This window comes from Chiloscyllium plagiosum, unplaced genomic scaffold (assembly GCF_037043375.1).
Source record: "Chiloscyllium plagiosum isolate Xiang-an unplaced genomic scaffold, Cpla_swu_hap1 HiC_scaffold_27, whole genome shotgun sequence".
In the NCBI taxonomy this organism is placed as follows: domain Eukaryota; kingdom Metazoa; phylum Chordata; class Chondrichthyes; order Orectolobiformes; family Hemiscylliidae; genus Chiloscyllium; species Chiloscyllium plagiosum.
Window position 1 is genome coordinate 57,346,140 of NW_028270165.1, and position 26,189 is coordinate 57,372,328.

Consider the following 26,189-nt stretch of genomic DNA (forward strand, 5'->3'; position numbering starts at 1 on the left):
CACCCTAAACTACTTCTACTTCTGGACCTCCCCACCCCAGGGGAAATACCTTGTCTATTTACATTATCTATGCCCCTCATTATTTTATAAACCTCTATAAGGTTACCCCCTCAGCTTCCAATACTCCAGGGAAAACAGTCCCAGCCTTTTCAGCCTCTCCCTGTAGCTCCAAACATAACAACATCCTTATAAGTCGTTTCTCAACCCTTTCAAGTTTCACAACATTCTTCCCACGGAGTGATCCAATAGGCTGTGAACAATCTATTTTTGTTGGGGTGTAAGAGAGGGCAATTCTTAAGGCCAGTTAACTTTCACACTGTTTTTCTCTCAAATCTTTCCCCACTTACCCTAAACCTATGCCCTCTCGTTTAGGACCCCAACCCTGGGGAAAAGATATACAAATGTTGAGCAGCCAAACAAATGCAAAAGGACTAAGAAGTCGAGCCACAGATGGGGAAAAGAAAGTGGCTCCAGCCTTTTTTCTCCTATTGGCATTTGGACACTTCAAATCTGTCAGTAATACCACCTCCCAGGGTCTCCAGCGGCTCTGTGGCAGCAAGCACTGCGCATGCTCCTCGGAGCCAGCAAAAAAACTGCGCCAGCTGCTCGGTGTCTGCGCACGCGGCTCGCGCCCTTCTTTTGATGGACCAATAGGAAGCAATGGAGGACCGGAAAGAGACTGGTCCTCCTGCCAATCAGAGCGCCCCTATTGTCTGAATGCGGAAGTTGGAGCATGAGTTTCGGAAGTTGCTGTTGTTGCTCCTCTCTCTCTCTCTGAATAAAGATTGAACTTCACCCCATACTGCAACCTCCTTCCTCTGTCCAACATCTGTGAGTACGGCACTCTCTTTTCTAAATTCTGAGCTTCAGTTGTTGACTTGCAGCAACTGAAAGGAGATGGGGTGAATCGGGGGTTGGGGGAACAGACTCTGCAAGCGTTGGTTCAGGTCTGTGTCCTCATTGGCAAACGCATTACCACAATGTGATGATTTTGCCTTTGCTGTGGAAGAAAATGCAGAAAAAAGGTGCATTGTTTAAATGGTGATATAGTGGGATGTGGACAAAGTGAGCACTGTACATGCTGGAGATTAGAGTCGAAACGTGTGGTGCTGGAAAAGCACAGCAGGTCAGGCAGTATCCGATAACCAGGCTTGTTGGTGATTTGGACACGAGCCCTTCGTCAGGAATGATGTGTGGATGTACAAAGAGGCCTCAACATCCTTCCACACCAGTCACTGCCAGTTGTCAGACTGGCAATCAGCAAGGCAAGTGGTATATTAGCAAGAGTTCAGAAGTTGGGATTGCTTTCTGTGATCAGGCAGCCATTGAATATATTCAAGCCTGCGTTCATCTGATTTCTGAACAACAAAAAAGTGGATGGTGATGGGGGAAGGCAAAAATATTAGTTTTAAGACCAGTACAGAACAGTTACAGAGTCATACAGCACAGAAACAGACACTTCAGTCCAACTAGTCCATGCTGAATATATTCACAAACTAAACTAGTCTCATGTAGTTTGGCCCATATCCCTCTGAACCTTTCCTACTCATGTACTTATCCAAATGTCTTTTAAATGTTGTTACTGTACCTATATCCACCACTTCCTTAGGACATTGATTCCACACACAAACTACTCTCTTTCAAATAAAGGTGTTCCTCATGTCTTTTTAAAATCTTTCTCCTCTCTCCTTAAAAGTTTGCTCCCTTATCTTGAAACCCCCATCTGAAGGAAACAGCACCAGCCACTCACCTCATTGACAACCCTCTTGGTTTTATAAACTTCTCAACTTCCTGTGCTCCTGTGAAAAAAGTCCCAGCCTATACTTAGATGTAGGTATATTCATATCCAGTAATGATCTGATCAGTGCTGGTGCATGCTCAAAAGACCAAATGGCCTACTCCTGCTCCCAATTCTCTCACACTGTGTCCAAGACAGCAAGAGACCATAAAACATAGGAGCAGAAATTAGGCCATTCAGCCCATCAAGTCTGCTCATACCACACAACCGTGGTTGATAAGTTTCTCAACCTCATTCTCCCACTTCCTCCCCGTAACCCTTGATCCCCTTGATACTCAAGAACCTATCTATCTCAGTCTTAAATACCCTCAGTGACCTAGCCTCCACAGCCTCATGTTGCAATAAATTCCACAGATTCACCACTCTCTGGCTGAAAAGTTTCTCCTTATCTCCCTTCTAAAAGGTCTTCCCTTTTCTAGTCTCTTTCAGGTTCTGGTCTCTCCCACCAATGGAAACATCTTCCCAATGCCTACTTTGTTTAGGCCTTTCAATGTTCTGTATGTTTCAATTATATCTCCCCTGAGTGAGAGTGTGCGTCTGTGTTATGGACTAAGCCAGACAACTCAAAACATTCTTAAGCAGGCAGCCCCAGACCTTAACTTTGCAATTTGATTTGGTAAGTGCACAGTGAAAATTACCTGGAGTAAGTTAGCTCGGTTGACTACTAGATTTTAAAACAGACAAAAATTTATTCACAAAATTACACAATGAAACACAAAGATCAGAATAAATAACCACTACAGAACTCAGCCTATCCAACTAGACTCAGTTATGCTGTTCTGAATATGCACAACAGTTCCAATAAGCCAACTCCCTTTGAAAACCAGTATAAATGGAACACATGCTTATAGGTTGAAGTTGAGAGGCGGAAAAGAGAGAGAGTTTCCACATAGCTCCCTGTTGAACTGCCAACCAGTTCAACACTGAACTAAAACTGCTCAGCTCACTCCCCTTTCTTTATACAGGTCACTTCTAAAACATGACCAATTTGGCCTGAAGTCACACCTGTTTACATAAAAACAAAAGGCCTTTCAAAATCCGTTTCATCCACATTCAAACCAGACTGATCAGAACCCGGCCGGTTTATTACCTCTCTGAAAAAGTCATGGACAGAGTCTCATTGAGCCAGGGAAAAGCTTTTAGTCAAAAAAGGAACTAGCTTTGTGCCACCTGTTAATCAGCATGAACCAGACCCTTCAGAATGAGGTACAGCAGGGATTAGGTTCAGCAAAGTGAGAATGGAGGGAGAGTGTGTGAGATGGAGATTTTCAGCTTCCAGGGAATAAGAGAGGAAAAAGAGTTTGCTGTAAATTAGAATTGATCGGATGGGCCAATGGACCGAGGAGTGGCAGATGGAGTTTAATTTAGAGAAATATGAGGTGTTGCATTTTGGTCAAGCAATCCAGGCAGGACTGGCACGGTGAAGGGGAGTGTCACAAAACAGAGATCTTGGAGTGCAGGTTCATGGTTCCTTGAAAGTGAGTCTTAGGAGGTCATGGAGTGGCTGTACAGGACATTGGTTAGGCCACTTTTAGAATACTGTAGCAGGGAGCCCAGAACTGAATACAGGAAAGATGTTGTGAAACCTTGAAAGGGTTCAGAAAGGTTTTTCAAGGCTGTTGCCAGAGTTGGAGAGTTTAAGACACAGAAAGAGGTTAAATAGGCCGGTGAAAATTTTCCGTGGAGCACTGGAGGTTGAGGGGTGACCTTATAGATGTTTATAAGGGGCAGGATAGGATGAGTACCCAGGGTAGGGGAGTCCAAAACTAGACGGCATATGTTTGAGGTGAGAGGGAATGATTTAAAAGGGACCAGAGGAGCAACGTTTTCACAGAGGGTGATGGAGTCTGATACAATTACTACAAAATTTCAAAGGCATCTGGATGGGAATATGAAGTGGAAGAGTTTAGGGGGATATGGGCCAAATGCTGGCAAATGATTTAGATTAATTTAGGATTTCTTGTTGGCACAGATGAGTTGGGTTGAAGGGTCTGTTTCTGTGCTTATGACTCTAATCATCTTCGGTGAAAGCAGATGTGTGGTTGTGAAGACTGGACTTTCAGAGCAGCTTTCAAAGATGTTTTGCCGTGTCTGGGAACAGAAGAAGTTGCAATTAAATCTTTTATTTGTGAGACAGCAACTGAATGAGTGAATACATCTTGGAAAGTGAGAATTCATTGAACTGTGGGGATGAAGCCCTACCCTATCCAGTCATTTCTTCTGGTAGATGAGACTCGGACTCAATAGGGGGAATAGATTTAGGACAGAGATGAGGAGGAACTGCTTTTCCTGGAGAGTAGTGAATCTATGGAATTTTCTGCCAAGGAATCAGGAGAGGCAGCTTCATTAAGTATATTCAAGACACAGTTGGATGGGTTTTTGCAATGGTAGGGGAATTAAGGGTAGTTGGGACAATGGAGGTAGGAGTAGCTGAGACGATGGATAGGTCAGTCATGAGCTTAATGAATGGCTGAGGAGGCTCGATGAGCCAATGGCCTACTCCTGCTTCTATTACTATGGAACTATAACCCTGCATTTCTCATGGCTAACCCACCAAACCTGCACATCCCTGGACACTTTGGGAAATTTAGCCTGGCCAATCCAAATCAAGGCCAGTGAGCAATGGAGTGATGTGGAAAATGAACATCAGAGAATGACAGAAAGGGACAAGGAGAGTAAATATACCAGCAATCAAAACTGGATTCTAAAGATCACAAAAATGGAAACTAAAAACGGTGTGTCTGAATGTGTGCTGCATTGTAACAAAAGTGAATGAATTGACTGCACACATTGAAGAGAATAATTATGATCTGTGACTCCTAATGGAGACATGGCTTCAGAATGACAAGGATTGGATCCTGAAAATTGAGGGGGGTAGTCAAATGGAAAGCAAGACAATGGGAGAGGTGCTAATGAAAGCACTGATCACAGGGTAATCTGGTGTCAGCTCGGATTTCAGGTCCTGGTTTCTCTGTCCTCTGTTGATTTTCCTGTTCCAACAGAGTAAAATGTGGGTCTGCTCTCAGCTCTGCTGGATTTCTGCTGAAGCTTTGACCCCACCCCTTTACACCTTCTGGAACAATAAAACATTGTGAATTGAGACCCAACCCACAATCTCCCAGTCTCTCAAACCAATCAGACACAAGAGTGTAGTCATAGCATGGAATCAAACAAGAAAAATGAAACAAAGTTAAATATATAGGTGCTCGTGCTTAATTAGATTAGGTTCCTATAGTATGGAAACAAGCCCTTCCACCCAAAAAGTCCACACTGACCCTCCGAAGAGTAACCCACCCAGACCCATTCCCCTATACTTACCCCTATCTAATGCACCTAACATTATGGGCAATTTAGCATGACGAATTCACCTGACCTGCGCAACTTTGGACTGTGGGAGGAAACAGGAGCACTCGGTGGAAACCCACTCAGACCCGGGGAGAATGTGCAAACTCCACACAGAATCAAACCCAGGTCCCTAGTGCTGTGAGGTAGCAGTACTAACCACTGAGCCACCATGCTACCCCCAAATGTTTGTTCATTAGGAAGTAAACCAGAAATAGAGATTTCCCAGGATTCTTATACTGCCCTACTTGAGGAATACTCTCTCCCTTACATCTAACTATTAGTACCCAGCTATGATTTACAACAATATTTACACCAACGTAAATAAAGCATTTGTTATCGTACAGACATAGAGATATACAGCACGGAAAGAGACTTTTTCTCTCCCTCATGCATGCATGCACACACATAACTGACAGGAAGTTCTAGGATTTACATATTATTGATACCTGCAACCCATTCTAAACGATGAAAGACTTAATCCAGGTCTGTTCGAGATATCATTTCAGTGGCAGGTCACTGTAAGGTTTTTCCATGAATTCTGTGCCTTATGATCTTATTCTCCACAACCACCTGATGAAGGAGCAGCGCTGTTAACACCAGTCCTTCCAAATCAACCTGTTGGGTGTTTGATTTTTAACTTTGTCCAGGTTAGGTTGGATTGGCCAAGCTAAATTACCTGTAGTGCTCAGGGATGTGCACGTTAGGTGCATTAGTCAGGGCACTAGGGGGATGGGTGTAGGTGGGTTACCCTTCGGAGGGTCGGTATGGACTCCTTGGGCCGAGTGGCCTGCTTCCACACTCTGGGAATTCTCTGAAAGGAAGGGATTACCCAATTGCAAACTGCAGGGCAGCGCAGGCGCAGTGCGCGGAGCTGTTGTCGGCCTTTCCCCGCCCCCTCGCTTCATCTATGACGTCATAACGCGGAAGTGGCCCTGTCCGTTTCAGAGTGAAACTCCCTCCCTCTGGGCAACCCTTCATCCTGGGAGGGAGTGGGGGTAAAATCTGTTCACTTGGAGCAACTGGAGTGATTCCAGGGAGGGGGCAGACTCTGCAAACTCAGGAATGTGTCTTAATTACCCGGGTGAGGAGGGATGGGATGGGGCTGTTTTCCCTCCCGCGCCAGAGACTTAGGGGTGACCTTATAGACTTCTAGAAAAGCATGAGGGGCATGAATAGGGTAAATATACAAGGGCTTTTCCTTGGGATGGGGGAGTCCAGAACCAGAAGGTAATAGGTTTAAGGTGGGGGGAAGATGTAAAAGGGACCTAAGGGGCAACGTTTTCATGCAGAATGTGATGTGTGTAATGTGATGCCAGAGAAATGGTGGATGCTGGCATCTGGATGGGTGTTTGAGTAGGAAGGGTTCAGAGGGATATGGGCCAAGTACTGACAAATGGGACTAGATTGATTTTGGGTATCAGGTTGGCACAGAAGAGATTGACCGAAGGGTCTGTTTCTGTCCTGTGTATCTCTATGGCTCTGGCTTTCTACTAACGTATGTACAGTTTCTCTCTGGTGGCGGTGTTAATGCTTTGATGTCTCCTTTCCCCCCACTTCCCAGGGGCGTTAATGTGAGAACCGAGAGAGTGAGATGGTGCTTTCAATTTTGTGGAATAACTAAAGAAAAGAAGTTCCCCCGAAAGTAGAAATGCTTGTTCTGAATTTCTACCCTGGACTGACACTGATGACTTTTGTAATCTCTTTTTACAGAGTATTTGGCGATCTGAGGATGGAAGTTTCCAAATTAACAGATGAAGGGCTTATGCCTGAAATGTCGACTTTCCTGCTCCTCGGATGCTGTCTGACCAGCTGTGCTTTTCCAGCACTGACTGTTCAGTAACTACAGTCCTCACTTTGTTGTCAATGTCTGACAGTCATTCAATCCATCGAGACTGCAACAATGTTTGAATGTGATTCTGTGAGAAGGAGCAAAGCTTTTTGGTTCCTGTTTGAGTACGTTTTCAGCATCAATGGGACTGGATAAAAGTTCCTTCTGTTGCAGCGCACTTGAGTGTGAACCCAGAAACAGCTATACGGCCTGGAAAGAGGAATTCACGGTGAGGAGGGGCTCTATACACATTTGTGTACAGCTGAAGCTTTGGCCATGGAGAAACCTGAGGAATCCCACCCCATGGAGGAATCATGGAAGTGTGGCGACTGCGGGAAAGGCTTCCATGCTCCATCTGCCCTGGAGATTCATTGGCGCAGTCACACCGGAGAGAGGCCATTCACCTGCCCCAAATGTGGGAAGGCCTTCAGCAATTCCTCCGCCCTACTGAGGCACCGATGGGTCCACACCGGGGAGAGGCCCTTCAGCTGCCCCGATTGCGGGAAGGACTTCAGCTATTCTTCTGACCTGAAGACCCACCGACGGGTCCACACGGGGGAGAGGCCATTCTCCTGCACTGTGTGTGGGAAGGCCTTCAGCACCTCCTCCACCCTACTGACCCACTGGCGGGTCCACACTGGGGAGAGGCCATTCCCTTGTTCCAAGTGCAGGAAGGGATTCACTCAGGAGGGCAAGTTGCGGACGCACCAGCGGGTCCACACTGGGGAGAAGCCTTTCAGCTGCCCCGAGTGTGGGAAGGCCTTCAACGATTCCTCTGCCCTTCAGACCCACAAGTGGGTCCACACACAGGAGAGGCCTTTCCCCTGCACAGAGTGCGGCAAGATCTTCAGCAATTCCTCCTCCCTGCTAAAGCACCAGCGGGTCCACACAGGGGAGAGGCCCTTCAGCTGCCCCGAGTGTGGGAAGGGCTTTACCCAGGCGTCGGTCCTGCTGATCCACCAGCGGATCCACATCGGTGAGAAGCCTTTCTGCTGCCCTGAGTGTGGGAAGGGATTCACTCAGAAGGGCAACTTGCGCACGCACCAGCGGGTCCACACGGGGGAGAAGCCCTTCATCTGTCCCAAGTGCGGGAAGGCCTTCAGCGATTCCTCCACCCTGCTGAAGCACCAGCGGGTCCACACGGGGAAGAGGCCATTCCCCTGCCCCAAGTGTGGGAAGGCCTTCAGCAATTCCTCTGACCTGCTGAAGCACCAGCGGGTCCACACGGGGGAGAGGCCATTCCCCTGTCCCGAATGTGGGAAGGCCTTCAGCGATTCCTCCGCTCTGGTGAAGCATCGGCGGGTCCACATGGGGGAGAGGCTCTTCAGCTGTCCTGAATGTGGGAAGGGCTTTACCCGGGCAGCCACCCTGCGGAGGCACCAAGGAGTTCACGTGCCATCGCAGGGGGATTGAAGGAGCGACTGTCGAGTGCCATTATGGACTGGGCTACCAACCCAGTTCTGGAACTCCCAGGTTTGAATCCCACCGCAGCAGACAGCGGATTTGGAATTCGGTCAGAAATCTGGAGGTCAGAATCGAACAATGAAACCATCGGGCGGGGTGGGGGGAAGCCCCATTCTGATTCAGTCACGTCCTTTTCACGGAAGGAAACTGCTGTTGTGGGAAAGGATTCTCTCAGTCGTCCCAGCTGCATCCTTTCCCTGGTCTGGCCTACACATGACTGCAGACCGACTGCAGTGTAGTTGACTCCACCTGCTTCCCCCCACTTCTTTCCCTCCCGGAAGAGAGATGTTCTTCCATTTCTAACCTTGGATAACCCAACTGAGACATTTTTACTGATAGCTCCATAATCATTTTACTGCTGGATTTTTTGGGAGAAAATTTCTATCCTGTGAAGGCAGGGAAATTTAAAGAAAAGGCTGTTAAAAGCATTTTAACTGTGGCCCCACGAGCTCTCGTGGGACAGTGCATTTGCTATAAACATTTCAGAGAAATTCTGTCTAACTGTTGGACTGAAAATAGTTTCCCCATTGAATGTTAAACAGCTATTGAGAACATTGCACATTATAAAGTGCGTTCCTGAGGAACGGAGGAGGATTGAACTTGCCAACGTGAACCACATTTTGCAGAGAGAGGAAATTTCTCAGGATTGAAGAGGTTGATAGAAGTCAACAATTGTCAAATTATTTCATGAAAAGTACAGCTGGTATGGGGAGATGACTGGGGATCCCAGAAGAGGAGTATCTGTAATGAGCACATAGAAACAAACCCTTCAGTCCAGGCCAACCAGATATCCTAAAGTAACCTAGTGACCTATTTGCCAGCATTTGGCCCATATCCCTCTGATTCCTTCCTTATTCATGTCCCCATCCAGATGCATTTTTTTTTCTTCGGAGAAGACTTGTGTGAGAGCCAAGATATTGCTATTGCTCATCCTTTCCCTTCGTGCTCATTGTAGCTGGAGAAGCCTGAAATCTGAAAGGGATTTCCTGAAAAAAACATTGATTCAAGGTTGGGCTCAGTGATGGATTTTCTAAAGCTTTGCTATTGTAGTTTCAATTCGCCAAAAAAACTTTCAGTCATTGTTGTCCAAGACAGAGTAGATATTTATTTAAGGTATAATTGAGATATATATGTTCTTCACAATGTTTTTCCTTCATTACCAGTGATTGTCTGTCATTGGTACATTGAGCATCATCTTTTAGTGATTCAACAGATATGATTTGAATTGAATTCTGTAAGATGGTTTTGTATTTTATTTAACTTTGTGTTAAAGATTTCGTTTTCATGACTTTATTAAAATATCTTAATGTATTATAATGAAGCAGCTAATTTATTCTGAAGTTATTTCAATTAGTTGGTCAATTGCCAAATAATAGCTGCATAACTGTTGTAAATATTGATACACAGGAAAGCTATTTTGTTTAATATATTTGTAAAGATCTTATCAAAACTATAAAATTGTTTTTCATAAGAAATAAAATTTGCAATGTTTTATTAAATGGTTGAAAGTAACTTTGCACTTAATTGCTCTGTTTGGGATTAAACATTGTTACTTTGAAAGATTATTTTTATCAGAGTTAATGGTGAGTGTATTAACAAATGAATGTTGCCATTTTCTCTTGAATTACCTCAAACTCAATTTGAAATTCTTGAATGAGTTGAATAAGATGTACAAAGTGAATATTTATTGCACTTTGCTGAAATTCTCTGCACTACCAATGTATTTGATTAAACAAGATATGTATCTCTCCTGATAACTTTGTATTTCTTTGATATTTTGTTTGTCAGTGCTAGTGCCCAAACATCCTAAAAAAACGTTTTGGCATTTGGTGAAGTTGTGAATTTTCAGTCTGTTTCACAATTAAATGACACAACCAATCTAAAGATTAAATACATATAACAACGTCAAAGAGATTGTGATAATAGAAAGTCAACATGTATAATTGCCAATGAAACATAAACCGTGGCTGCTCTGAATTTGGTACAGACTGAATATCAATTGAAATGATCAGAATTAGTAGACATGATGGCATTGTGCGCAAACTGTGTGTAGTGTGAGTTCAGAATTTTTCTGATCACTTAATTCTGACACATGCAGTGATGGCAGCATCATAATTTGTTTTATTTGTTCATGGAACAATAGGGGCAGAAAAGCAAAAATGTCAAGATTGACATCTCTCTGACTTTTGGATAACTCCACCTGAAAGTTAATATCTTTCACAACACTGGGATCCTGCTGAGAGTGAGCAGGTCTGATTTTGGGAAGCAAAAAAAAGTGCATCAATTCAGGGTGAACTTGCAATGCAGCTTCTTGAGGAACAACCAGACGTGAAATGGTTAACATCCCCAGGAAGGTGGGAGCAAAATGAGACATCAAGGCATTAACACAGACACACTTCAGTCAAACTCTTCTGCTCCCAGTAAGGGCAAAACATACTTGAAAAGTTGCTCTGAAAGTCCAGTCTTCACAACCACACTTTTGCTTTCACCGAAGACAATTAGCACCAGACAGCACCGAAACAGACCCTTTGGCCCACCTCATTTGAGTTGACCAGATAGCCTAAATTAATCAAGTCACATTTGCCATTATTTGGCCCCTATATAGGCCGGGTGCTGGCAGGTGGGGCTATCTTGTCGGCATGGACGAATTGGACCGAAGAGTCCGTTTCCATGCTGTACACTTCTATGACACCAGTCGCATTTGCTATCACTTGGCCCCTGTCTGTCTGAACCATTTGTATTCATGCACCCATCCACTTGCCTTTTAACTGTTGTAATTGTACCAGCCCCCACCACTTCCTCCAGCAGCTCATTCCATACATGCACCATCCTCTCCATGAAAAAGCTGCCCCTGAGATCTCTTTTACATCTCCTCCGCCCTCACCTGAAACCTATTACCCTTGAATTCTGGACTTCCCCATCCCAAAGAAAAAGCCTTGTCTACTTCCCCTATCCATGCCCCTCATGATTTTATAAAAGTCCATAATGTCACCTATCAGACTCTGGCACGATGGGGAAAACAGCCCTCCCCCATCCTTCTGTCCCTCCTCACCCGGGTATTTAAGACACATACCGAAATTTACAGAGTCTGCTCTCTCCCTGGATTCACTCCAGTTTCTGCAAGTGAATAAATTTACCCCTCCCCTCTCTCACACAGGAGGAAGAGTTGCCCAGAGGGAAGGAGCTTCACCCTGAAACTGACAGGGCCATCTCCACGTTGTGATGCCATCAATGGGTTGGGGTGGGGTAGGGTATGGGAGAAGGGGCCAGAGAAAGAGGTGGGGTGAGATCCAGGGCTCAGCCAGCAGTGGGACCCAACACTGCGCCTGCGCTGCCTTGCAGAGTTTGCAGAAATTCCCTTCCCTCCAGAGAATCCCCACAGCGTGGAAGCAGGCCACTCGGCCGAACAAGGCCACACCGATCCTCTCAAGGGTAACCCACCCACACCCATTCCCCTAGTGCTCTACATTTAGCCCCTGACTAATACACCTAACCTGCACATTCCTGGGCACTATGGGTAATTTAGCACCGCCAATCCACCCTAACCTGCACATCCCTGGGCACTATGGGTAATTTAGCGTAACAAATCCCCCCCTAACCAGGACAAAGTTAAAAATCACAGCACCAGGTTATGGTCCAACAGGTTTATTTGGAAGCACTAGAATTTGGAGCGCTGCTCCTTCATTAGGTGGTTATGGAGAATAAGTCACAGAATGTCTCGAAAAACATTATAATGACCTGCCATTGAAATGATATATTGAACAAACCTGGATTATTAAGTCTTTCATCTTTTCGAATGGGTTGCAGGCATCATTAATATGTAAATCTTGAACTTCCTGTAAGGCACCTTCTTGAGATAACTTAAGGCTTTATAACAAAAAGTGACACTTCAGCTCAGCTGTGCAAAAATATACATTCACTCCCATGGACTTATGTTTGTGTGTGCATGAGAGAGAGAAAATGTCTATTTCCATCCTGAATGTCTTTATATCTATTCGAGAACAGATACCTCACTTCTATTGGTGTAAATATTGTTGTAAATCATAGCTGGGTACTAATAGTTAGATGTAAGGGAGAGAGTAGTCCTCAGGTTGGGCAGTATAAGAATCCTGGGAGACCCCCATTTCGGGTTTACTTCCTAATGAACAAACATTAAGCATGAGCACCTATTTCTTTCAAATTTGGTTTCATTTTTTTTGTGTGATTCCCTGCTGTGACTACACTGTGCCTGGATGGTTGACAGGCTGGGAGATTGTGGGTTGGGACTTGATTGACTGAATGCATTATTGTTCCAGAAGGTATAAGGGGGGGGAGGGGGGGAGCAAAGCTTCAGCAGAAATCGCACAGAACTGACAACAGACCGACATCTTACTCTGTGGGAACAGGGAGATCAACACAGGACAGAGAAATCAGAACCTGAAATCCGAGCTGACACCAGCTGACCCTGTGATCAGTGCTTTGATTAGCAGTGCCAACCCTCTACCTTTACCTCGCTTCCCATTTGACCAAACCCTCGATATTCAGGATCCAATCCTTGTCATCCTGAAGCCATGTCTCTGTAAGGAGTCTGAAATCATAATTATTCTCTTCAATGTGTGCAGTCAATTCATTCACTTTTGTTACAATGCAGCACACATTCAGACACCGTTTTTAGTTTCAATTTTTGTGATCCTTAGAATCCAATTTTGATTGCTGATATATTTGCTCTCCTTGTCCCTTTCTGGCATTTTCTGATGTTCATTTTCCACATCACTACATTACTCACTGGCCTTAATTTGGATTGGCCATGCTAAATTGCCCATAGTGCCAAGGAATTGCAGGTTAGGTGGGTTAGCCATGGGAAATAGTAATAGAAGCAGGAGTAGGCCCATTTGTCCCGTCTAGCCTGCTCAGCCATTCATTAAGATCATGGCTGATCTATCCATTGTCTCAGCTCCTCCTCCCTGCATTGTCCCAACTACCCTTTATTCCCCTACCATTGCAAAACCCCATCCAACTGTGTCTTAAATATACTTAATGAAGCTGCCTCTACTGCTTCCTTCAGCAGAAAATTCCATAGATTCACTACTCTCCAGGAAACGCAATTCCTCCTCATCTCTGTCCTAAATCTTCTACTCCTAATATTGAGGCCTGGTTTCATTCACCAGCAGAAATGACTGGATAGGATAGGGCTTCATCCTACAGTCCAATGAAATCCCACTTTCCACCAAAACCTCGAATGTACTCACTCACTCAGTTGCTGTCTCACAAATGCAGGATTTCACTGCAACTTCTGCTCCCATTAAAGGCAAAACATCTTTGAAAGCTGCTCTGAAACTCCAGCCTTCACAATCACACTTCTGCTTTCACCGAAGGAGATTAGAGTCATACAGAACGGAAACAGACCCTTTGGTCCAACTTGTCCGGCCAAACAGATATCCTAAATTAATCTAACCCAATTTGCCTACATGTGGCCCATATCCCTTCCTATTCATGTACCAATTCAGATGCCTTTTAAAATTTCCCCTCACCTCAAACATGTGCCTTCTAGTTATGGACTCTCCTACCTTGGGGAAAAGACCTTGAGTATTCACCCTATCCATGCCTCTGATGAACGTCTATAAGGTCACCCCTCAGCCTCCAATGCTCTAGGCAAAATATCCCCAGCCTATTGAGCCTCTCCCTGTAGCCTGAACCCTCCAACTCTGACAGCAGCCTCGTAAATCTTTTCTGACCCCTTTCAAATGTTCACAACCGGGTTCTCCGGGTTCCTCCCACAGTCCAAAAATGTGCAGGTTCGGTGAATTGGCCGTGCTAAGTTGCCTGTAATGTTCGGTGAAGGTGTGAATGTAGGGGAATGGCTCTGGGTGGGTTGCGCTTCGGCGGGTCAGTGTGGACTTGTTGGGCCGAAGGGCCTGTTTCCACACTGTAAGTGATCTGATCTAATCTAATCTAATCTAATCTAATCTTTCTTATAACAGGGAGACCAGTAATGAATGCAGTCTTGCAAACGTGGACTAACCAATGGCCTATACAGCCACAACATGACCTCCCAATTCCTGTACTCTCTACTCTGACCAATAAAGGAAAGCATACCAAACACCTTCTTCACTATCCTGTCTACTGGTGACTCCACTTTCAAGGAACTATGAACCTGCACTCCAAGGTCTCTTTGTTCTGCAACACTCCCCTTAACTGTGTCAGTCCTGCCTGGATTACTTGTCCAAGATGCAAACCACACATTTCTCTAAAGTAAACTGACACTCCTTGGCCCATCAGCCCATCCAATCAATTCTAATTCATAGTGAACTCTCTTCCCTCTCTTATTCCCTCGAAGTTGAAAAGCTCCATCCCATACACTCTCCCTGTATTCTCAGTTTGCTCAAAATAATCCCTGCCATACGTTATCCTGAAGGGTCTGGTTCATGCTGATTAACAGGCCCACACTAAGGGGGATTCTAATTGAAACAAAAAGAATACTGAATGGACAGAGTGGAAGTTGGGAAGATGTTTCCATTGGTTGGAGGGACTAGAACCACTGGGTACAGTCTGAGAGTAAAGGGAAGATCTTTTAGAATGGAGGTAAGGAGAAACTTCTTCAGCCAGAGAGTGGTGAATCTGTGGAATTCACTGCCACAAAAGGCTGTGGAGGCCAGGTCACTGAGGATATTTAAGACATAGAGACGTTCTTGAGTATCAAGATGATGGAGGGTTATGGAGACAAAGTGGGAGAATGTGGTTGAGAAACCTATCAGCCATGATTGAATAGCAGAGCAGACTTTGGATGGCCTAATTTCTGCTCCGATGACTTATGTTCTCTTGCTGTCCTGGACACAGCGTGAGAGAATTGGAAACAGGAGTAGGCCATTTGGTCTTTCAAGCCTGCACCAACATTCAGCAGATTGGTTGTGAATCTGCCGACATCAAGCTGAATAGGCTGGGACTTGCTCACTGGACCACATGAGGTTGAGAGGTGACCTTACAGAGGTTTATAAAATCATGAGGGGGAATAGATGAGGTGAACGCTGGGTATCCTTTCCCTAGGGTGGGGGTTTCAAGATTAGGCAGTAAATTTGAAGGTGAGAGGAGAAAGATTTTAAAAAGGCAGGAGGGGCACCTTTTCTTTTACAGAGTGGTTTGTGTGTGGAATGAATGTCCAGAGGAAGTGGTGAATGCAGGTACAGTTACAACATTTAAAAACCATTTGAATAAGTACATGAATAAGGAAGGTTCGGATGGATATGGGTCAAACATAGGCAGATGGGACTAGTTTAGTTTGTGAATATAGTTGGCATGGACTATTTGGACTGAAGGGTCTGTTTCTGTGCTGTATGGCTCTGTAACTGTTCTATATTGGTCTTAAAATCATTTTCTTGCCTTCCCCCATTAACATCCACTTTTTTGTTCTTCCAAAATCAGATGAACTCAGCCTTGAATAATATTTAATGACCCCCTAACTGCAGGAGGATATCCCCACTTCTGAACTCTATTCCTGTTGCTAATATACCACTTGCCTTGCTGATTGCTTGCTGCACGTCTGACAACTGCCAGTGACTGGTGTAGAAGGACATTGATCATTTGTACAGCCATACATCATTCTTGATGAAGGGATCGTGCCCGAAACGTCAACTCTCCTGCTCCTTGGATGCTGCCTGACCTACTGTGTTTTCCAGTGCCACACTTTGACTCTGATCTCCAGCGTCTGCAGTCCTCACTTTCTCCACATCCCAATATATCACCATTTAAACAATACACCTCCTTTCTGCTTTTTTCACAGCAATGGCTATTACTTCACATCGTGGTACTGCATTTGCTGTGGGTTTGTCAATTGTGGTCTTCTCTACATCGGGGATACAGAGCGTAAACTTGCGGAATAGTTCGCCGGTCATCGCAGCCAGGTCCACAGAGGCTGACCAGACCTCCCAGTCACCACTCATTTTAATTCCCCTTCCCACTCCCTTTCTGACAAGAACATTTTAGGCTTCCTCTATTGCCACAATGAAGCAAACCACAAATTGGGGGAACAACACCTCATCTTCCGCCCGGGCAGCCTATGGCCTGCAGAACTCAACATCGAGTTCTCCAATTTCAAATAACCTCCCTTTCAATCCCCTGACTCCCTTCTCAGCCCCGTGCCCCTCATTTCCACTGCTTCCTGCCACCAACCCGATTTCTTCCTCCCATTGAATAATCAGGTCGTACCCTCTCCCTGTCTTCATCTATCCCCACTTTAGCCCCCGGCCCTGGCACCCATCTCCAATCCTGAAGAAGGATTACACCTGAAACATCGACTTCTCCACCTCCTGAAGCTGCCTGGCTTGCTGTGTTCTTCCAGCCTCCTGCCTGTCTATTTTGCCAATTGAGACACAGACCTGGACCACGTTTCCAGAGTGTGTCACCTCCCGGATTCACTCCCTTTCCTTTCAGTTGCTGCAAGTCAACAAATCAACTCCAGAATGAAAAAGAAATGGAAAAGGGGGCGAGAAAAGAGAGTGCCGTCCTCACAGATCTTGGACAGAGGAAAGATTGTGCAGTCCGGGTGAAGCTCAATGTTGATTCAGAAAGAGAGGAGCAGGAGTAGCAGCTTCAGAAACTCATGGTGGATCTTCCGCATCCAGACAATGGGCTGGCTCTGATTGGCAGGAGGACCATTCTCCTTCCGCTCCTCCGTGGTTCCCTATTGGGCCAAAGGAAAGTCAACTGCCTTTTTTCGGGAAGCGATGAACATGCCCACAGTTTTGCTGACACCAGAAAACATGCGCAGTCCGCTCACTGCGGGTGCTGGTGTTTTCAGAATCCAAATACCAAGAGTTCAACCTTTATGCGTCTTTTCCCCAGGGTAGGGGCGCGAGTCCAGAACTGGACGACAGAGGTTGAGGGTGTAAGGGGAAAGATTTCTGAGGGGCAACCTTTTTGCACAGAAGGCGGTGCGTGTATGGAATGAGCTGCCAGAGGAAGTGGTGGAGGCTAGTACAATGATAATGTTTAAAATGCACCTGCATGGGAATATGAATAGGAAAGATTCAGAGGGATAAGGGGCCAAATGCTGGTAAATGGGTCACTAGATTAATTTAGGATATCTGGTCGGCGTGGACCGAAGGGTATGTTTCTGTGGTCTGTGACTCTATTTCTAGATAGTCGGAATTTACTTCACAAGACTAGGACTAGGCCATTCACCCCTTTACAGTCAAGATTAGAGTTCACCTGGAAATGCACAGCAGGCCAGGCAGCAACTGAGGCGCAGGAAAATCGATGTTTCGGGCAGGAGCCCTTCAATCCTGACAGGGGCAGAGGATTGGGGGTAGAGAGAGATTGGGGGGGTACAGAGGGTGGTACAAGGAGAGAGAGAATGAGTGGGCTTGATAGAGAGAATGGCCGGAGGGAGAAGTGGGAGCTGGCACGGGGCAGGGTGACACTAGGTACACGGATAGACAAGATGGCCGCTGAGCCATCCGTTGGCCAACTTGACACACAAAAAGGCCCCTGGATCACAATAGGGAGGGAAACAGCAGAGCAGATACAGACACTGCCTGGACCCACCAGAATGCCAGCACAATGGACTCGCAACCCAGTTGATTAGTTTAAGGCGGGTGGGGGAGAGAATACATATGAGTAATGAACACTGCCCGCCGAAGTGTCTGGCTCCAGCCAACACCCATTATAGAGTGCTAACAGCTTGATACAGACTCAATATGAAATGCTAATAGCCAGGGCTGCAGGAATCCTCCTTCTCAGGAAGAGCAATTAGCGCCCATTACTACAACAATGGATTTCCACGCAGACATTGAAATGGACAATGTCTGCACTGAAATTGAAAAGACTGTGCGGAAATTAACAGAGGCTGTGCTGGAACTGACAAAGACTGTATCGAAACTATCAACGATTCTGCAATGATTACCATAAACAAATCATATGAGGGGCATGGATAGGATAAATAGACAAAGTCTTTTCCCTGGGGTCGGGGAGTCCAGAAGTGGAGGGCATAGGTTTAGGGTGAGAGGGGAAAGATACAAAAGAGACCTCAGGGACAACTTTTTCACGCAGAGGGTGGTGCGTGTATGGAATGAGCTGCCAAAGGATGTGGTGGAGGCTGGTACAATTATAACATTTAAGAGGCATTTGGATGGGTATATGAATAGGAAGGGTTTGGAGGGATATGGGCCAGGTGCTGGCAGGTGGGATAGAATTGGGTTCGGATATCTGGTCGGCATGGACGGGTTGGACCGAAGGGTCTGTTTCCATGCTGTACATCTCTATGACTCTATGTTACAAAGAAAATAATCTCATCACTGATTGATTGTATCACAAAATGCATAAAAGTTTCTTGACATGTGTTCCAGGTCGAGAGAAGACCCGCAGGTGACACTGTGTTGTTGGTGTCTTTCTCTCTCCAGAGTTCCGGTATTTCATTATGCAATAAACTCTGTCATTGAACCCCAATTCTGACTCTGAGCCTGGTGTTTTTCCCACAACAGGGGAGAGAGAATGGGCGGGGGTGGGAGGGAGAAAGAGAGAAAGGGTGGTGGGGGGCAGGAAGAATGGACATGGGATAGAGGGTTTGATTAGAAAGAATAGATGGGGGCACAGGGTGGGTAGGAGGATTGGAAAGGAGCAGAGGGTGGGGAGAAAAACAACAGGGGTGCAGAGGGTTGCGTGAGAGAGAATGAACAGGGTGGTCGGAGTATAGAGGGAGAATGGACAAGATGCTGGGGATGGAGAGAGAATGCACAGGGGGAGCTGTGGGTGGTGGGGGGAATGGACAGGGGGGCGCAGTGAGTGATAAAGATCAAAAAGGTTGATGAAAGTCAACGCTTATCAGATTGTTTCTCGAACAGAAAAGCTTGCACTGGAGACTCCCAAAAGAGGGGTGTCTTGTATGTATTCCTTCAATTAGTTTTGAAATATTGTTTGTGTGTCTTAATTGTTAAGCCATACCAGGCACATAGAAAAATTGCTATGGTTGTTGGAGGTCAGTCATCCAGTTCCAGGACGTCTCTGCAGGAATTCATAGGGTAGTGTCCTAGGCTCAACCATCTTCATCAATGACCTTCCTCCATCAAAAGGTCAGAGGTGGAAATATTCGCCAATAATTGCACAATGTTCAGCACTGTTCACATCTCCTCACAAACTTCAGTTTGAAATGCAACAAGATCTTAACAATACCCAATGGTACGAGTGTGAAGTAATATTTATGCCATGCCAATGCCAAACAATGACTCATCCCCAAAAAAGATAATCTGACCACTGCCCCGTGATATTCAATAGTGTTACTGTCACTAAACACCCCACTATCAACATCCTTGGGGTTTACCATTGACCAGAAACTCAACTAGACTAACCACAGCCACAATGGCAACAAGAACAGGTTACAGGTGGCTCAGTGGTTAGCACTGCTGCCTCATAGCACCAGGGACCCAGGTGTGTCCGATCTACAAGCTGCACCACAGAAATTCACCAAAGATACTTAGAAAATACCTTCCACACCACAAACCACTTCCATTTAGAAGGACTAGGACAACAGATACTTGGGAACAGAACCTCTTGCAAGTACTCCTCCAAGCCACTCACCATCTTGACTTGGAAGCAACTTGCTGTTCCTTTAGTGTCGCTGGAGCTAAATCCTGGAATTCCCTCCATAAGGGCATTGTCGGTCACCGTATAGCATGTGGGCCACAGCAGTTGAAGAAGGCAGGTCACCACCACCTTCTCAAGGGAAATAAATGCTGGCCAGCCAGCAATGCTCATGCACCACGAATAACTTTTAATAAATGGTTGAAACAGAGGGTTGGAACCCGCAAGTTTAAAAAAAAAATCGACGTTCAGGTGGGATAGATGTCAGGCTTTGATTCAGTCTTTATTTGAGGACAGATAAAGAGCGATGTGCTGACACTGACTTGGAAATAGAGTTTAAAGTTGAACAGCTGTAGCGTTTCATTCAGTGTATCAATTTAAAATCGATTAAAGATTGGCTCATGAAGTGTACGTTACCAACACATGGAAAAGGACGATTAAGAAGGCACATGGGACTCTTGATTTCATCTCTGTAATGGCCAATGTCGCCCCCACAATCCCAGGCGATCCAGAAACCGCTCTATCGGCCGTAAGCAGTGTTCATGGTGCGCATGTGTGAGATGTGAGATATCCATCATTCTGATGGACGGGGAGACTAACCTTTGGGAATCCCTGGACCACCGGAAGGAGACTGGTCCTCCTGCCAATCAGAGCCCCCCTATTGTCTGAATGCGGAAGTTGGACCACGAGCTGCTGAAGTTGCTGTTGCTCCTCTCTCTCTCTCTCTGAAAGAAGATTGAGCTTCACTCCAGACTGCAACTTCCTTCCTCTGTTTGACATCTGTGAGGACGGCACTCTTCTTTTCTCATCCTTGGGTTTAGCTGTTGGTCTGTAGGAGCTGAGGGAAAAAGAAAGTCAATCGAGGGGAAGGGACAGACTCTGGAAAAGGTTGGTCTAGATTTGTGTCTATTAATGTTTGACAGGCTTTGTTTCCTGAGCTTGACATATTTACTTGTCTGGCAAAAAAGGGTGGCCCCTTGATCCATGCTGGGGATGGAAGTAGATTATGCTGTGGGTGACTTGCTTGTAGTAGTCCAATTTAGATAAGTAATCATGACACAAAAACCTTGGGTTATTGCCTGTTTATTCAGGAGCTCACGGGGAGAGCCAAGTCAACCTAATGGTCACAAGTCACTCTGACGAGAAAGAGAGAGTTGTGTGATTATATAGGTGACAATAATTTAACAATTAGCAAACTAAGTCACTTTGCCCAGTGACTTAGTGTCTAGACAGTGTTGGTTAGTAGCTGATAAGTATATAATAGGTCCTTGCAAAGAGAAGAATATTCCCATGCAAGGAAATAATGTGTTTAACAGGTAGCAGTACAGCTGCAAGGCCGACTGTCTCTGATGAGCCTGGAAAAGGCAATCTTATCCTGAAAACAAGCTTCAGCAAGCAGGCACTAAGCTGAGCTTGAAAATGGTTTCTAGGTTTTTAATATGTGACAAAATGGCTGACCAGAATGTAATAATTCTCCCACAATTCCTTTTTCACCAAATCAGGAGGGCAGTTCAGAGGAACTGGCAAAAGGAGGGACGTAGCAGACCCAGTGGTGTGTGTTGGTGGTGGGGGTTTAGAGTCGCCTCGGTAACTGTCATAGTCAGGGTCACCAGGATCGAGAGAGTGAGAGTCAGTGAAACCATCCATTGGTGGGTGAATGTCAGAAAAGGGAAGCAGCACAAGTTGGAAAGATGCTGGGATATTCGGCATCAGAAGACAGCTGAAATGGGCACAGCACTGTTTCTGGAAAATAATGCTAAGTGCTCGCAGAACAAAACCTGCAATGAGAAGCACAAGACCCTGGAGGAGGGCAGAAGCCCAAGAGCCAAGCAGCTACCCACCCATGTTCAAAGGTCCCAACGGGGAGTAGTGTCATGGAGGGAGGAGGCTGCCTTGTGAATGTGGGCGGCCATGATAGTAATGTTCTCACTGGAGTCAGGGATGCAGGCACAGCAGTCAGAGCTGATAAGGGTACAAGTGCCTCCATTCTCGGCTAACAGATAGTCGAGGGCAATGTGATTTTGGAGAGCAATGGTGCAGACAGTGACCATCCCTGCATTGAGCAGGTCAAAGGCTGAAGATGTGGCATTGGCAATCTCTTCCAGAGTGGTAACATTTCGCCGAACCTCAACCACCTTATAGAGGTTTACAAAATTATGAAGGGCAGGGATAGGATAAATAGACAAAGTCTTTTCCCTGGGATCAGGGAGTCCAGAACTAGAGGGCACAGGTTTAGGATGAGAGGGGAAAGATATAAAAGAGACCTAAGGGGCAACTTTTTCACGCAGAAGGTGGTACATGTATGGAATGAGCTGCTAGAGGATGTGGTGGAGGCTGGTACAATTACAACATTTAAGAGGCATATGGTTGGGTATTTGAATAGGAAGGGTTTGGAGGGATATGGGCCGGGTGCTAGCAGGTGGGACTAGATTGGGTTGGGATATCTGGTTGGCATAGACGGGTTGGACCGAAGGGTCTGTTTCCATGCTGTACATCTCTATGACTCAAAGTGAAGGGTAGCATAGGGAGGGGAGAAGGTAGAGAAAAGATGCTGAAAAGTTGTGAGCGCTCTCTTGATGTGTGGTTTGGAATTCTCAAAAGGCAAAGTGTGGGAGTAGTCAAGGAAAGAGACAACATAACCTAAATACCAGCTGCCAGTCCAGGAGGTAGGCAGCCAGGAGTAGGCCATATGACCACAAAAGAAATCAGTGCCCTTGAAGGGCAACAGATTATTGCATTGGGCTCCAGTCCAAAACGTGGGAAACGAGGAATTGATGGCGGTCTTGTTGGGAACCCTGAGGCTAGATATGCTCCTGTCCACAATGGACTGGTAAGCAGTTGAAGTAATGAGCAGGGAATGCAGACACTTACTGAAACCAGCCTGCTATCCTGAGGGATGCTTGCTCTTGATGTAAATATTCCTAGAGGTGGAGTCGTGGCCGAGAGATTGGTGAGGAACGGGGAGGGAGGTGTACGGGATGATTGTATTGAGGCTGGATTCAACATTTAAATGTGTCCATCTTATATCTGCTAATCACCAGGGTTATCTCTGGAAGTGTTTGGATGCCCACCAACTTAAGGAAACCAGGGGTGTGTGAAAAGTTGTGACAGCAGCAGAACGACCCTGATGCAGCCCCCATTCAGCAGGGTCAGATTCATTAAAAGGTATGGATCTCGGGGGATCCCTCCCTTGGAATGGATGGGAATATGGGCACAAACCCAGCAGTTAGAGCGATTGTCCTTTTCTGCATAAAGGTATGTCCTGTAAAGAAAAGTATTAGACTGTAATTCCCATTTACTACAGGTTATCAGGCTATCCGTTGTGTCCCAATCAAACATAGTTAGTGAAAGAAAGATAAGGAAGAGTGTAGTGAAAGGCAGAACGATCAGGCTGAGCCATTCATGGATGAAGGCTGAAGATGTCTCTCTGACGGGGTCTTCTGGTGTTTCTGCAGGTGGTGGCACTCTTTTCCACTGCGTCCTGTGCATCCATGCGGCCTACCCTTGAACCTGACTGCTGTATGGGTTACCAGCAGGACTAGGAATGGGCCTTTCCATCTTGGCTCCAATATCCCCCGGCCCTAATTCTTAGGCTTGGCATACCCGTGACTGTAAACTTTGAAGGGTTTTGGTTAACAGATGCAAATATTTCCCACTTGTCCACCACTACAGTGTCAGCTGTTTCAGTCATTGGGATGGTTTTGATTAATCTCCTAAATACATCTACTCTTACTAGATAATATTCATAACAATACGTGAGGTGATTCTATAAAAGCAAGTTATAGACAAGTAAAAAGGCCGACCAGGTAAGGAGGTGGTTAACAAACAAACACAGGGCATCCCTCTTAGAGCATGCATCTTGTTTGTTTACAAATTAAACACGCTTCAGCTCTTTTCCTCGCTGCATTCTGAACATCTGGGTGCCACCATGTTTGTAACAGAGTATTAACCATTCCCTCCCTGCCCAAGTGTGTACAATTATGCACATAATCAACTGAAATAGGCAGTAGCAAAGAATGAACACAAAGGAGGCCAGCAGGGGCCACCCACATTTCAGTTTGAGTATTGAGGGAGAACCCTATTTGAGGCCATAGTTTGTGCTGTTCAGCAGGGGCCTCCCCTGTGATTTCAGTGCCATAGCCAGGCCTGGCGTACCTGTCCCCATATTGTCTCTATCCGGTTTTGCTGGGGACCCAATGGGACCAGAAGTTTAGGGTGTAAGGCTGCCTGCTTGGCAGCAGCATCTATCTGCTCATTCCTTTGGAGACTGTATCCATTGCCTCAGCATGAGCCGAACATCTTGATAGCTGCCAGATTGCTTGGACAAAATGGCATTACTATTAGTCCGCCCATGGGGGTTAAAAGCCCTTTATGTTCCGACAAGGATCCGTAATCATGGGTCACACCAAAAGCACAGTGAGAGTTGAAGATCTCAACCCCTGGGAGGGCTCTCTCAGCTCTGCAATCGGTCAAATGAACATAAGGAGTATGGTCTGCTTCAGCAAGGTTTCATACTTTAAGTGATAACGGCCGGGCAAAGATTTGTCCATCAACACAGACGTTGAAAGTTTTTGTGTTCCTTGGAGAAAATGCGTGATTAACTTGGAACCAAAAGCAATTTCAAATGTTTCTTCAGAGACAGTACAGCCTTAATTACAGAGTAAATCCAATAAAATGTAATAAAATTACATAATGGACCACAGGCCAATGATGTTTCCTAGGAAACAATGTTGTTTCACATGCATTATCTCCTCATACTTGTGCTTCAAGGTTAGCTAGGATGGTCAGTAATATCCTCTCGAGCTTAATTAGATCCATACGATGAAGAAGGCATTGTTTGGTTAATCTGTAATTCAGTTAGCTCAGGAATGCAGTTTTTAGCCATTTTAAACACAGTGTTAATTTGCAGCCTGAAGCCATTTTGTCATTTTAATTTATATTGAGATGCCATTTTGTGGTTCATAAAAGCTTACACACACTTGTTGCTCCTGACAACAGCCTAAATCCAGATTTTAGATCCTCATCTGGTGTGGACCTACTCCATCACTCGAAAGAAAACTAGATTTACAATTTAAGGCCATACATGCTATTCTGCTAAGTTACTCCAGTTTTTTTTTGTTTAAAACAGTTCTTCCAGTTAATCACTGGATATTCAGATTTCTCTTCAAAATTAAAGGTCATTCCAAAACTGGGTGCCATTGTGGGATTTTGAATCTGTAGTGTGTGCATGGTAAAGTTTTAATGAACAATACTTCAACGTGAATGTTATCGTGTTAAGTACTAAGACTTTCTGGAGAGGAAAGATTTGCCCTTGTGTGTTTTGCATCACTTAACCAAGGTCAGTTCAATAGAATAAGCAGACAGGTTGATGCTAGAGTTGAGAGCTGGGGCAAAACATCAGAAATAATACAGGCAGGAGCACGGCAATTAGGGTAAGAAAGTTAGCAAAAAATATAAAAACAAGTAGGAAAGTTTCATTAGCTTTTTTTAAAAAAGTTAACAAATTAAGTGTTAGTTTTGCAGAAAATGAGTCTGGAGATTCAATAACAGAGGCTAAAGAGATGGCAGATGAATTGAAAAGAGCTTGAATCTGTCTTCACTAGAGACATACAAGTAACACACTAGAACTAGCTGTAAATCAGGAATTGAAAGGGAAGGAGGACCTGAAGAAAATTACAATTACCAGGGAAGTATTACTGAGTAAACTGTGGAACTACGAGTTGACAAGTCCCAGGTATCTGAAGGACTTCATCCAAGACTCTTAAAGAAAAACTAACTAGTGAAATAGTTAATGCATTGGTTTTAATTTTCCAAACCTCATTAGTCTCAGGGAAGGTTTTTTAAGATTGGTAAACTCTTTTCTTCAAAAAGGGAGATAGAGAACAGGAAACTGCAGACCGTTTACCTTAAGATATGTCATAGAGAAAATGTTTAAAGCTATTATTAAAGATGTTATGACAGGGCACTTGTATAAGTTCAAAGTAATCAGGCAGCGTGAATGTGTTTTTGTCAATGGGAAATAATGTTATAGAGGCATAGAGATGTACGGCATGGAAACAGACCCTTCGGTCCAACCTGTCCATGCCAGCCAGATATCCCAACCCAATCTAGTCCCACCTGCCAGCACCCGGCCCATATCCCTCCAAACCCTTCCTATTCAAATACCCATCCAAATGCCTCTTAAATGTTGTAATTGTACCAGCC

General features: G+C 45.3%; 1 protein-coding gene across 1 annotated transcript; it reads left to right on the forward strand.

Annotated features, from left to right (window-relative positions):
• Positions 1–6,865: 6,865 nt before the first annotated feature.
• On the forward strand, positions 6,866–9,343 carry LOC148144230 (uncharacterized). Its single transcript, XM_087974641.1, has one exon. It carries the CDS (start codon positions 7,248–7,250, stop codon positions 8,382–8,384), a length of 1,137 nt encoding a protein of 378 aa, XP_087830767.1. The 5' UTR covers positions 6,866–7,247; the 3' UTR covers positions 8,385–9,343.
• The last annotated feature ends 16,846 nt before the right edge of the window (positions 9,344–26,189 follow it).